This window comes from Branchiostoma belcheri, unplaced genomic scaffold (assembly GCF_001625305.1).
Source record: "Branchiostoma belcheri isolate BF01 breed outbred unplaced genomic scaffold, Haploidv18h27 scaffold49, whole genome shotgun sequence".
In the NCBI taxonomy this organism is placed as follows: domain Eukaryota; kingdom Metazoa; phylum Chordata; class Leptocardii; order Amphioxiformes; family Branchiostomatidae; genus Branchiostoma; species Branchiostoma belcheri.
Genome location: NW_017804120.1, coordinates 2,248,523 through 2,263,730, shown reverse-complemented (window position 1 = coordinate 2,263,730; position 15,208 = coordinate 2,248,523). Strand labels below are relative to the sequence as shown.

The 15,208-nt window shown below is 40.5% G+C and overlaps 1 protein-coding gene across 2 annotated transcripts in view; it reads left to right on the top strand.

The window, feature by feature from the left end:
- Positions 1–4,128: 4,128 nt before the first annotated feature.
- The window catches only part of LOC109479557 (exostosin-1-like), a 62,893-nt gene continuing 51,813 nt past the window's right edge, over positions 4,129–15,208 (top strand). For both annotated transcript variants that reach the window (XM_019781538.1, XM_019781537.1), the window contains exon 1: positions 4,129–5,326. In XM_019781538.1, coding sequence (XP_019637097.1) covers positions 4,332–5,326 — 995 coding nt within the window. In that variant the 5' untranslated portion in view covers positions 4,129–4,331. The remainder of the gene's footprint in view (positions 5,327–15,208) is intronic.

Below are 15,208 nucleotides of genomic sequence, written 5' to 3'. Positions count from 1 at the left end.
ATATAAGTAAAGTTTACTTTTTTTGACTAAACTTTTTTTATTCGCACGCGCGCATCAGTTTTGGGGCTCCCGGAGGATGTCATCCATATAATCAAATCAACATGGCCTTAGTAAAACTACAAGTTGATTATGGTCATAATAGCATATTGTAAGAAAAAATGACTATATGGACAGTTGTGTTCCTTTCGTATTTAAACATTTTAGAACATTGTGCATCACGAATATGGAGGCAGACTGAGTCTTTTTTGCATTTTAGTACATCTAGAGATCTTCTTACATTTTTATAAACAAAACTTAATTATTTACATGTATATATCACAAAAGAGAAAAACAGTCAAATGTATTTTAGGAAAATGGAGGATAAAGCAGTTTCAAAAGAGAACTAGAAAAAAGTCGTGTACATGTACGCTTACGCTACATGATCCACTGAAATGTAAACTAAAGACACTAACATGGTGGCCAGCATCTGCCATGATGGCCAGTTATCTCCCATAAATTGACTACAGGCCACTTTGAGGTCAACCAGACCAGAGCAGACAAAAAAGATATTACCTAGACACATAAACAGAGGGTAAAATAGATAGTGGCCTGTCAACTAGACCAACCTTTTATAAAAATGGGTAAAGATTTTAAACTTTTTTTTTAAAATACACACTGCATTTCTAGAGCAACCTGAATACACGCTAAAACGCAAAGGCACACAGCAACTACACATGTACCAAAGTTCATTGCTATCCATCCAGCGGTTCTTAAGATCAGCAAGAAATCGAAAATCAAACAACCATGCAGGTCCAGCTAGGGGGCCAAAATTTACGTAAACCACTATATGCTACCCAAACATCACATCCACAGACCATCCTGCGCCAACAATATTTAAGAAAAATTCTTACTGCAGTACCAAGTTCAATCACCAAGGGCCCAAAGTCAAGTAATACAATCCTCTATACCCCACCTATCTACCTGCCAAATATCATCGCATCCCGTCTGACAGATCTTGAGATATACACGAAAACATCATCCAGACTGAAAACAAGACACCCCATTTCATGGAGTGTAATTAATTGAATCATTGTCATCCAATCACAGACGGGGACCTTCAATCAATCAGCCATAGAGGAGGAGCCAACATCCACGCCTTACAACTTTCAAAATGCCACGCTGTCATCAATCTTCAGCAGCTCCTACCCTACACAGAAACTAACCCGTAATCCAAAGATGATGCCAAAGACACTAACAAAAATACCCTCCTCTCTAACGACGGCGCCTTTTTATACGACCAGACCTGAATCGAAAGTGAGCACGAAAAGTCTTCTTGCACCGACAACGTTCCTGAACAAAGGTACTTTTACTCCTTGTTATTCCAATTGTCTAAAGAGTATGAATATGTTTGACTTTGCTTTGCCGTGTTTTTTTCTTTATCTTATGAATAGAATAGAAGATGAGCAACACTTTATTTTAGAACGTACTTTATATTCTAATGAAAGATCTGTCCTTTTCATCATATCAAAGAAAAGTTCCCATACTTTGAACACCTAAGTGCAAATGATAAATTTATATTTTTGTTGTCAACTTCTTCTCGCTTTTTTGTACAATGGAAAATGTGGGAACAGATCATGTTTGTGATACAGAGTTTGTCTAGACGCATCAAAAATATAAATTTATCGTTTGCATTTAGGTGTTCAAAGTATGGGAACTTCTCTTTGATATGATTAAAAAGGGCAGATCTTTCACTAGAATATAAAGTACAGTCTAAAATAAAGTGTTGTTCATCTTCTATTCTATTCTATTCTATTCATGTTACAGTATTGACAGAGTCTATTCTGGAGAGGAATGCGGTTGTGCCTTCCCGTTTCAATGAAGCAAACGGACTGGCCATATCCAGAGACAATGAGGTGTATCTGGCTGATACAGGTAATAAACTAGTCAACGTCTTTAGCGTGAAAGGCGTTTTTCTCCGCGACTTCAAGACAGTGGTACCTGGTACAAATGGACGGAAAATGTTCCCAGCGGATATTGCCATTGACAGAAAAGATCATCTGTGGGTCGTGGGTGTCGTGGGTTCCTTTGAATCGGGCATTGCTCACATCGTACGGTACAATCGGGAAGGTTTGCCCCAAACCACATTCGGCCTACCCGGTAAGTCTACCATAGGAGCCCGATCCTTAGGCGTCGCCGTGGACAAGCTCAATGACAGAATCATTGTGATTGCAAATTGGGTTCATATCCACATTTTCCATCCCAACGGCCGGTTGATACGTGTATTTAGAAGAGTCGGGTCAACTAAATCGCCAATAGGTCGCCCTTACATCGCAACAGGCAAGGAAGGAAACATCATTGTTTCCATTGAGTTCAAGAAAGTTGTGCAAGTGTACACCAAGGACGGGCATTGGCTCTTCAGGTTAAAGATTGGTTCTCCGCGGGGTGTCTGTACGGACAGTTCGGGGAACATCATCGTGGCGAACTGGGGAAAGAACAGAGTGGACATTTTTTTAAACCGTAGAGAGTACACCCACACTGGACCAATCAGACGCCCGGACCGCGTTGCTATAGCAACAGACGGGCGTTTATTGGTTACCAGCAAACGGCGACACCACATTAGCATAAATATGTATTGCGTGACAACTCAGCCTAACACTGGTATAATTATAAGGCGATGTAAGCAGTAAATGTGTCATTTCATATTCAATTGTTGTTACAAAGTTTATGATCTCGAAATTTGAAAATGTAGGAATCTTGTTTTTGTCCGCCTTGTTTCTTTTTCACCCTATCGCATTAGATTTGGAGTCTGTGGAGGATGTCATCCATAAAATTTACTTGCTGTGGCCTTAATCGTGCCTTCCAGTTCTTATTGTAGATTAGGCCACACCGACTTAATTTTATGATATATGGATGACATCCGCGCGCGCATGGATTTTCGCCTGTTCTGTGATCTAAAAGATCACATCCACTGAGGCTCTGGCCTGGCTCTAGGCCTGGGTAGTTTATGGTAGTTGGCGACAATACGAAGTCGGGCACCCAGGCTACCGAAACTCCACGACTCAAGAACTCACTACATACGTACAATGCCGATTCATAAATTCCGCAAAAAGCCAGCATGTGCGGGCTTGTTCTATATGTCGCTAAAGTACTGTTGCAAATTCACAACACCAGCTTTGTATTCCTGTGGTTTAGTAGCATTTCTAAGTCTATTTTTGGCCGGATTTTTTTTATTCGCCCGCGCGCACTAGTTTGGGGGATCTTCAGAGGATGTCATCCATAAAATTACGTCGGTGTGGCCTTAATTATGTGTAACAAGCTTCCGTTTGTGAATATCCTTGTTTCCACGTACAGTCATTACAGTATCAAGATGTAATTTTTTTTTTGGAAACACCTACTTCCCCGAATTTCCGCTTTGTACATTTGTACACACACACCCTTACGCAGAAAAGTCCCTCCGAACATTATATTAGTCATGGCGGGGGAATATTTCAAAGATGACGTTTTGGGGAAGTTTGGACCAATGGTTACGTGTCTATGACGTAAGCCAGGTACACAAACAGGAAGTCAACTACCGGGCCCGAGTTTCAGCCCAAATTCTAGTTCAGTTCACAACGGTTGAAACCGTTTTGGTTCTCGCTGAAACGTTATCTGGGTATGTACACTTGTTCTTAAAGTGTTGACACTTTAGGTGATTGCTATGTTACTATGATTTGTAAAAGTACTGTATGGTAAAGAAGGGTAATTCTTACGTTCGTTTTACACTTCCGGTTTCTGTGTTAAGTCATCGGTCGTTTGTTCAAAAGTGCGGACTGTTTTAGACGAAATCCGTACACATAGGTCATTATTTGAGTGAAATTGTGACCAAAACTACAATTTGGTTCAAAAGAGGACGCATAAGCTAGCGTTTGAGAAAAAAAGATGATGTTGTATTACTGTAACGTAAACTTACATAGAAGTTGGATGGACTGTGATATGTGTATGATATTTCCACCACCGTCAAGAAACAGGAAGAAACTTGTCTGTAAAGTTATAAGGGAAATGAAATGCTTTCACTGATACTGCATTTCTATTCGCTTCTCATGTACTTATTACTATGTAAAATGTGTTTTTGTGTGAAAATTTCGATGGTGCTTTAGTTGCAGTACATATTTGGTTCGCCTGGAGTCGCCCCTGGGATTCCCCGGAAGTTTTTGTCTCCAGTTGCGTCATCATCCCCCGTGGTGCACACTGGGAAAATTTGGAGTCAGAGAAAGCAAGATGGCGGCCGGCAGCGGAACACGGCTCCAGGCACGGGGCCGTCCTCGGTAAAACCGTGCTCCGCAAGCCGCCCAAGAAAAAAAGGACTACTTTCGATGCACGCCAAGAAACGATACGCTCTTGTGCTCTTTTCGGGCCTGTTATTGTTGTTGTTTTACTACGGAGGAGTACGCTTATTAGGGGCTACATCAGCCTCGGCCCGCCGTTCGGGGGGCGCCTGGGCCCCAGCCCCGCATGGAGGGGGCCGAAGCCCGGCCAAGCTTGGAGCTGCTCGCTCCTACCTGCGCAGCTTCGCCGACTCGGACGACCAGGAGGCGGCGGATCTGCACGCCGAGTCGCCGCGGCGGAGGCGGATGGCCCGCTCGGCGCTGTACCGAAACGCCAAGTGTCGGATGGATACCTGTTGGGACTTCTCCCGGTGCCCACCGCACAAACCCTTCCGTGTGTACATCCATCCCAACGCCGAGTACACCGATAACACCTTGGGGCCCGGGCCGCAGTCCGCCGCTTACACCAAGATCCTCGAGGCCCTCAGACGTTCGGGGTACCTCGCTGAGCGTCCCGAGGACGCCTGTGTCCTTGTTCTAGCCGTGGACACTCTGGATAGAGACCGGCTCAGCCCGGACTATGTGTCCGGCGCGGCGCAGCGCATCCAGGCGCTGCCTCTCTGGAACGGCGACGGTACGAACCACCTCGTCTTCAACATCTACTCCGGCACGTGGCCGGACTACGCCGAGGAGCTCGGCTTTGACACCGGGAGAGCCGTGCTGGCGAAGGCCTCCTTCAGCATGGACAAATTCCGCCCCGGGTTCGATATTTCTATCCCGCTGTTCGCTAAGGACCACCCCCAGCGTGGCGGGCGGCCGGGCGACCTGACCGCCAACACCTTCCCGGCCGCTACCGCCAACAAGTATCTCCTCGTCTTCAAAGGTAAACGTTACCTGACCGGCATAGGGTCCGAGACCCGAAACGCTCTGTATCATCTACACAACGGCGACGATATCATTCTCACCACCACATGTAAGCACGGCAAGAGCTGGAAATCACACGATGACGGCAGATGTCAACAAGACCAGCAAGAATTCGACAAGTAAGTTCTCTTTTCTATATCATAACATAAAGCAGAACATCAAGAAAGCAACACAAAGTGCCAACTAAAGCATCTACCGAGCTCCCGTTTAGAGAAGCAACTTACAGATTTGTTTAGTCTTCCCCCCAAGCAAATTATGTTCCAAGGAATGTTGAATGCCTTAAAGATGTCAGAAATTCCTTGCGTGTCCAAGATGTTGTGAGTTTGTCCACTTTAGAGTGACCCAAAGTGTCCCTGTAAGTTCCAGGTGCCCACATATGTCGCTAGTCTGACCAGTGCGTATATAAACCTTTTTACGGTAAATTCCATTCATTGTGTAGTCTGGGGTTCAATTCACCCCCCCCCCTCTACATCACTGCAACAGAAAAATACCTGTATATTAAGAGACTCAATGTAAGATTTAGTGTCAAAGCTGGAAATATTTTGCATAGAACAATTTTGAAATTTAATAATGATTGCGGGTACATTTTTGCATGTCAGTTGCCATATGGTTGATTCAGTCTAATGTGTAACGAAATGGCCGGAAAATTAAATTCCGAAATCGTCCAAATGTTACATCGAGTGAGTGACCAAATTTGCTGTTGCCACTTTGAGGAAGTAATTTGCAGGTATGTGTTAGACAAGGGTCTAATGAGCATAAATAGGATCCACCCATTTAGAAATCTGATAAACTGTTTGATTTCCACTTAACTGTTACTTTGCACTGCGGTAAAAATGAACTGTACTTACTATACTTCTAAAAAAACTTTTCCATGACTCCATTATTATGTATACTTCCACAAAAAAAAAAATGTAGAAAAGCCTTACGATAAAAACTAGAAACTTTGAATATCTGCATGTTGTTACTATCTGTCACCAAGGCTTGAAGTTGTGATAGGTTTTTGACAGTTACCGAAAACTACTCTAGGTTTATACCGTAAACAGAGGACTGTATAACCTGGAATTTAGAGACCAAGAAAAAATGTTGTAGTACGTTGTGTGAGCTATTTGCAGCCATAGGCTACTGCGTTCTCATTCATGTGAATGATTTAATCATACGGAAGACTGAGAAACTAAATGTCGACACAAGTTTTTTGTCACGCTGCCTTGACCCTCTGGTGTCTAGGTGCGAATTTGTTTAGGCCGTATTCTGGCATTTAGAGACGTGGGCAGAGTTGACGCACCATCAGAAAATAGAAAGGGACGAAAAGGAGCTAAAAATAACCCCCCTGTGCCATTAATAGTAGCATCTCCCAGCAATGTTGCTGGACTATGTCCATTGGCCCTTATGGTGTTACCGTAAATGCATTTAACATTGCACATGTTTCATTCCATCGTACGAAGGAAAAAGAGGTTTTCGTGTTGTTTGAAATTAAAGATTGAAACAATTTGTTGTACAGTAGGATTACAATTTAGTAAAAAAACAAAAATTCTCGGTAGAGGTGACAACAAAAATAAAACCACTGCAAAAATGTCTGCATCTACGGTAGTCACTGGGGGATAATTGCTATGTTTACATTGTATGTTTACCATCTATATTATAGTATATATCTTTTAAAGTGATCTTAGTATATAAAAGTTTATTTATCCTTTATTCAGAAATGAGAAGACACGAAACGACAATCTGTAACTTGTAAGGAAAGAGGAGAATTGCAGCTAGAAATATAAATTACTTGCAGTTTGTTAACTGAAAGAAAACCAGCCGCCAGGGGGCTCAAAAATCTAATCATTTCGAGGTCTCTCCTAGATCTACCTACCAAATATCATGACAATCCGTCTAAGCCTTCTCGACTTATCTTGTTTACAAACATAAACACACACGAACGTCAACAAAAACATAACCTTCTTGGCAAAGGTAATAATTCAAGCTCAGTATTCTCAACTACAAGCGAAGTAAATAGAAGTTGAAGTTACAGTAATAAAAATATTGCAGATGATACATAGAATTTCTTAAAGATGGTCTGTAATATTTGTGTATCCCTGAATGAAGAAGTAACAACTCACCAGACAAGTTTACCATAATAACATCTTATACACATACACAAAGAGTGGCAGGTTCGGACTTAAGTTAAGGTGACACATAATCAATACGCGAGACGTACCACAAGTGGGGATTCTATCGTGTTTAAGGATGGCGCATAACATGTAGTGCTGTGTACCGGTTCCGGACTTGTAAAAATGTTTAGGTTCAAGTCCAAAAAAAACTAGTATAAGTCAAGAACCGATTCCGGACTTATTAAAAAAGAAACCATGTCACATCCCCCTTTTCTTTTCAACCCACCTAGTTATCTGAAATACTTATCAGTTATCTGTCTATGACTATGAAATGGTTATCTGTGGCAGATTTCTAACTCTTTCCAGCTGCTTCCGAAGCCTGGTGGAGGCTCCAAAAGATTCCTTATACTAAGTTATAGTAACAGTAGTCCAGAAAATGTTACAACTTACTACCTAATATCTGCTTGGAGATTTAGCCATGTTGTGTCGTGTAGTGTCCCTTGGCTGGCCTTAAGACCCTTCCCAGGTGAATACAGGTGTGATAAGGACTCATTAAGTGGGCATCAAGGAGGAGCTAAGTTGTTATGTACTCATGTCAGCAGGGCCAGACAACAGTGTTATCAGGCAGTGTGCTGGTCTGTCACTGGGTCAACAGTCCATCTGTAGACTGTACCATACGTTACGCACTGTACGATTAGCCCACACCAATTTACTTTCTTGGTTAACGGATTTTTCTAGAAAAATAATGGAGCGGGTGGGTGAAAAATAGATAAAAATAAAAACAGGCCTAGGCATCCTATTATGGCCCAAAATGGTACGATAGGAGCTATGAAGTCAACACACCAGCCTGGTTCAAAATTTAAACAATGAATTTGGATTGAAAGATGGAAGAAATGTAACAAGTAGGAAGAAAAGGACTGTTTTCAACTGTTCAGGGTAAAATACGAGCATTTTGCAGTTGGTTCTGAATTTTTTATTTTTTTTTTTGCAAATCTGAAAAAAATCATGAAGCGGGCGAATCCGTTAACCACGAAATTAAATTGGTGTGGCCTTATTGCTGTGTAGCTAAATCCACATTTAGGTTCAGGTCCGGATTCAAGTCCAGAGGTTTAGGTTCAGTTCCGGAATCGTAAGTCCGGACCTAAACCCATGGTATATACAAAATTGCATGTTGCCAGCCTTGCAATGTTGTCTGGGCAAAACTGTGGCCACATAACATGGAGGCCGACACTTGACGATGCCACGTTTCAATTTCCCACCCAACATCTGCTTGGAGACTATAAAACAGCCACACCATACGTCTGCTTGGAGATAAACTGTATCTTTATATACCAAGATTTGAATTTCAGTAGTGGAATTTTTAGTCGTTTGCATATGATTAACCCAAAGTACTAACTTCCAGGGAATAGATACAATAACATATGTTTTGTATTTGACAAATTCCAGATTTCGAAGAATGGGGGAAGTACCTTTACTGTAACAAACTTGCCAGGGAATAAATTCCATACTTTACACATGTTTTGTATTGGACAAATTCCAGATTTCGAAGAAAGGGGGAAGTACCTCACTGTAACTAAAATAAACAGGGCTTAAATGTTAGGAAATATTTAGGAAGTCGTTGGGCATTGTTTGAAACCAGACCTTCCCCATACTGAAGTGTCTGAGAGGACCTATAGTAAAGAACGCCTGTCTGATACCATCTGCTATGTATTACTGTAGTAACTTGTTAATTGGCCAGGGTATCACATATAAGTTTGTATAATCAGTAGCTGCTTATGGAGAAAGTAGAGTTTTTGCTACTAGAACTACACTTCCTTTCTCAATAGTCACTGACACTAAAATCCTCAATTCTCAGACTGTATTAAAGGAATCCAATGCTATTTCAGGGTGGCAAAACTGGATTTTCAAAGTAAATTTTCTGGTCATTCTTTTAATGTAGTAAGTTGACTCAATCCTATCTTATACTATAAGTTATAGCTGTGAGGCAAAAATGTGATGTTGTTGACGGAAAATGGTTGCTTGTTTTGTATTGTAGGCTGGTTCTAGATATTTATGGGTGGTACCCAAAAATAAAGAGACGCCTCATTCTTTAACTTGTTTTAAGGCTATTTTGAAGATGTCAAGTATGAAATGATGACAAAACAATGCTAAGAAATGGCAGTAAATGTCAATATCAGACAGATTTTCTCATCTAGAAAATTTGTTTGCGACCCTGAAATTACAGAAGATGCCTTTAAAATGTGGTGGCCATATTTTTGAGGGGGTGGGGGGCACTAGATTTTAGACCAGACAGTATGTGCCCTGTATGCTTACTTGGACCCAAGTGCTGTAGGTTGTTATCTCTATCTAAGTGGACTGAATACCAGGTTGGCACTTTAGGTAGCTGACAGTATCAGAGAGAACTTTCCTAAGCTTTGAGTTGGTCCACCTGTTTAGCACATGTTCAAAAACAGGGCATTTGGATCTGTATCGGTTTCTGTATAGCCAGTATAACCAGTACGTCGGCAGAATGTACTGCACCTGTGCGAATTATGTGATGTATTGTGCACAGCACTTTGGCAGAACGTCTCATATAAGGTTGTATTCGTGCATATAAGGTTAACATCCCATCTGCAACAGACAAAATTCTGATGCAAAGTTGACCGAAAATCCAACAAAAACTGTTGAAAATGGGGGTTTTGCGCAGGCGCAGTACATTCAACCGATGTGCTAGTATAACCACCCTTTGGCGTAACACCAGTTTCGTAGGCACGTGGCAAGCTATATCACACCGAATTACCTGTTACACCCATTCTTTGCACATTAAATTGCAGCAGTTGTTTAAGCTTTCTAGTGATGATGCCCCAACTGTGCTTGGTGGCAACGAGTTCCACTCTACAATAGTTCTTGGATGTGTGTTTGTCTTGAAAAGGAATTCGTAGTGTCGAGTAGTTTTTAAATTGTGAAGAAAATTACAAGGATGTTGGCTTTTGGATTGTATTTAACAAAAGAAAACAGGGTGGGTGTGTATGTGGGTGTATTTGTGAGTGTATAAGTATGACTATGAGTAGGTGGGTGGGTGTATGACTGTATTACTGTGTGGGTGTATTGTTGGGCTAGGGGATTTTCTATCAGAGCATGTGAGTTATTTGTGATTAGTGTGGACTCTATTTTAAGAAATATACTTAGAAAGTATTGTCAAAGTGGCATAAACATGTACATGTAGGTAGACATCAGAAATACCTGCACAGCTCCAATTTTACCCGCACTAACCTGCACATACCCAGTACTTGGACCGATGCAGGTTAGGTACAGGTAGACATCAGAAATACCTGCACAGCTCCAGTTTTACTTGCACTAACCTGCATATACCCAGTACATGGACCAGTGCAGGTTAGGTGCAGATAGACATCAGAAATACCTGCACAGCTCCAATTTTACCTGCACCAACCTGTATATACCCAGTACATGGACCAATGCAGGTTAGGTGCAGGTAGACATCAGAAATACCTGCACAGCTCCAATTATTTTACCTGCACTAACCTGCATATACCCAGTACATGGACCAATGCAGGTTAGGTGCAGGTAGACATCAGAAATACCTGCACAGCTCCAATTCTACCTGCATATGTACAGGCCTCGAAATTAACTTTTCTTCCTAATGTCCCAGCACATTGTATGACTTATACTTGAACTTCTTAGTCAACTTACTTTGCTTATGTTCACTCCCAGGTGCACTATATAACTGCAGAGTAGACAGGAAATTTGGGGGGACTTTTCTGGATCCAAAAGCCAGGACGTATGCCTGATAAACAAAAGATGGGCTCACATTCTGATGTTGATTATTTTTCTATTGTCCCAAAAATGTCCCAAAGTGTCTTTTTAGTTGTCCCAGTCCAATTTTAGTGGTCAGTGGTCACTGGACCACCTTTAATTTCGAGCCCTGATGTACCCAGTATTTTGGGGGGACTTTTCTGGATCCAAAAGCCAGGACGTGTGCCTGATGAACAAAAGATGGGCTGACATTCTGATGTTGATTATTTTTCTATTGTCCCAAAAATGTCCCAAAGTGTCTTTTTACTCCTAGCCCAATTTTAGTGGTCAGTGGCCACTGGACCACCTTGAATTTCGAGCCTTGATGTACCCAGTATTTCGAGCCCTGTCAGAATAATGTGTTATTCGGAGCCGTGTATTTAGACTGAACATTTGAGCCGTTGTATATGTCTCCCTCCCAGGAAGTGTTAGGTCACCTCTGAAACATTACCTGGGCAGGTAGAGGGCTTACCTGTCAGCCACACCCGCGGTACAGGTACAGTCAGGTGACCTGCATACCTGCTGGTTCACGCAGCTGTACCCTAAAACTTCAAATCTTCACAGCTGAAAAATATTCAGGTGTCAGCTGGTATTTTGCCCCCCTCCCCCATCTACACTTGCTGCCACTATGTCCATTTTTCTCAGACCATGAAATTTTGTTGCTATCAAAGCAAAATGAATTGTACTGTAATTTAAAGAAAGTTTTGCCCATTTTTGCCATCTTTTTGTAGCGTAGCTCCAATGCTTTCTCAAGGCGACGTATACTCCTTTTGTTTGGCAAATTGTTTTTGAAAATTTATTGTTATTCTAAATAATAGGTCTTTTTTGACCAATTTTTTTACTTGAAATAGACTTAACACATGGCTATTTCAGTATTTAGGTTATTTGTATCATGTATACACTGTTAGAACATGCCCAGGCATGTTTGGCTCTTCCAGCTCAAACCAGATTGAACCAGAAGTCTTGCCCCTCCCCCACAATATCAAATGGAATGTCCCTTACCTTACATCCTGTGTTTGCCTAAGAAGCAGAAACAGACAGGAAACCAGGTGATTACACCTGTCTCACCTGTATCAGGTGTAGTCTTTGTCTCTCTCGTGTTTTTTTGCCCGAGTCTGTAATTATCTTCCCTCACAACTTACTCACAAATGAACGAATCACTGTACGGCAACAACTGAAGTGTGAAAAATTAGGCATCACATTGCCTTACATTCAGTCTCTCATAAAAACCAATTAAAGACAACTTTAACAAGTAGAATTATAATTACATGTAGCTTCAAGCTATTTTCCTTGGCGTATGATTACACAGAACAAGTTGACAATGTTTTCTACATGTTGACATTGGCAAAGCCAAAGGTTTGTGAATTTGTGCACCAGCTGAGTTCATACAAAAAAGAAACTTAAACAAGTAAAACTATGATTAGGCCACACCAATTTAACTTCTTGGTTAACGGATTTTTCTAGAAAAATAATGGAGCGGGCGGGCAAAAAAAATAAAAAAATAAAAACAGGCCTAGGCATCCTACTATGGCCCAAAATGGTACGATAGGAGCCATGAAGTCAACACACCAGGCTGGTTCAAAATTTAAACAATGAATGAATTTTGAACTTTTAATGATACCATTGCATTGAAAGATGGAATAACTGTGACAACTAGCAAGAAAAGGACTGTTTTCAACTATTTAGGGCAAAATATGAGCATTTTGCAGTTGATTTTCTGAATTTTTATTTTTATTGGCAAATCAGAAAAAAATGAAGTGGGCGAATCCGTTAACCAAGAAATTAAATTGGTGTGGCCTTAGTTTCAAGCTTTTTTCGTTGGCATAAGTTGACAATGTTTTCCTAGTGTGGAAGTTTGTAGGAGTTTGTGAATTTTGGTACAAGTTGAGTTTATATCCCGCCGAGAGTTATTTTTCTTTTCGTACATCAGTGTTATTTATTCCCTCATAAAAACCAATTAAAGACAACTTTAACAATTAAATTTATAATTAGCCTCAAGTTATTTTCCTTGGTATGTAATTACAGAAAACAAGTTGACAACATTTTCCTAATGTTAACTCAGGTCTGTGAATTTTGGTACGAGTTTATATCCCGCCGAGAGTTATTTTTCTTTCCGTACGTCGGTGTGTAAAAAGCAATCAGTTTGTTCTGGTGGATGTGAAAACTGTAAGGGTCCAAGACGGGAGGGTGCCACGCCATACCTTCCATTGTCCTCAGGTATTTCTTGGCACTAAATGGGCAACAAAAGCCGGGAGTGTCCAGCTATTCACATGGCTTGACCGATCACCATAACAACAGGACACTGCCCATGTGGTCAGCTCCGGACAGCTGCCCAGTCCAAGTGGCCAGTCTGTCGTGTTTTTTTTTTGGCCACATTTAATATTTTCCGGAAATTGCCAGAACAACGTTGGTATGCAAATGTGTTTAAATGTGCCAAAAAGATGTAATTGAAATAATGTAGGTAGTATGTATTTGTGGGTTATATTGCTACATATAAATTATAATTAAACATGTTATTGTAATAATAAAGGCTTTTTATTTGTTTTACATCAGCACCATACAGAATCCAAGGGTAAGTTTTTAGATATTCAAACAAATTTATGATTTTATGACTTGGTAGATGTTAATATGTCTATATTCAAAAATGAAAGTGGAAAGGAGAAGAATCATGATATTTAGAAAGTAGAAAATAAAGTATTTGATCTTTTAGTCCACAGTTTAAAATGTGCAAGTGAATTGACAGGGGATTGGGGTAAAAATTCATCTGTTTTATTAATAACAATCAGAATACTATAGCTTCAACCCATTTTCTGTTTTCTACAAGTTTTGATTTATGTTAAGTCTGTATTTTGAGTGCTTGTCATTGTATAATAATGTTTTCGTACAATCTAAACATTCTACAAATTTTCGGCTACAGATATTTTAATCCCTGAATGTGTTTTATTTGTGACGTGATACCAAATTGTTTGTAACTTGTATTTAGAAAAGTGTACTTTGTAAAAGCAGTTTACCAATCTCAAATCAGCCACAGGTAAAATTCTTCCAGCTTGTTCCATCAAGAATTCCAGCTATTCGCTGATTTGTTTTGGAATTTAAGTAGCTTTATTCTCTTTGAGAAGAAAGTATGTGGAATATTTGAGTATAATGGGGACCTCTTAATAAGGAAGGGGTCAGTTGGGATCGTTTACATGCTTTTTGTCCGGACGTCAACAAACAAAAGATTGTTGCCTGACCCCACACTGAAGTATCCCGAGTAATAGGGCATGATATTGTCATTGTCAAATGCTTTTGACTCATCGAGAAAACATCGGTGTTAACTAGTGCTAATACTAGTTCAAAATTTTGGAAAGTAGGATTGTAATTTGAGATGCTCCGTGAATCTATGCAGGAAAAATGTTGCTATGTTTTTTTATTGGCCAATTTTTTCATTACATGAGGATAGGAAACAAATAATTGTATTGTTATGTTCAGTCTGATTTCTATGAATTTATAGATGTTTATCAAAAGGAGAATTTCGGGCCCAAAAGTTACGGAATTTGAAAGAATGAAATGTTCAAAATCATCTTTAATTTATGATTTATAACATAATAATTATTCTTACCTTGTATTAAATGTAAATGTTCACATATTTAGGGTGGAAGTTGATTATCAAAATATTTTCTTGCAAATCAGGGACTTGGGCATCTATTTGCAATATTCCATTTTATTGGTTGAAGTAGTTAAAGGAGATGGGTTTTGTACTTTTACTGTAAATTTTGATTTTATAAATTTTGCTATTATAGCCTAATTTCGAAGGAGGGTAAGAGTTTTTTTTTTTAATTCTATTTCTAGATGGTGAACGGCTAAAATGTTGAAGGGAAAAATTGGCAAGTTGGTTTTTTTGAGGCCGTGCAGCCGGCCTACATATCTGTCCCCGTTCACCGGAACTCCTATGGACACAACACCGCGTACAAATTCACGCCCCGAAACGGTAAAGAAAGGATCAGCCAGGATATCCATGTCATGTTGTGAAAGCTGACACCCAAACTGTGTCATGGGTTGGGCAGGCAGGAGACAGGCCAGTCAGTCATGGACAGGTGGGGAGGGGGGCAGAAAATAGGTGGGGAGGGGGGTAGA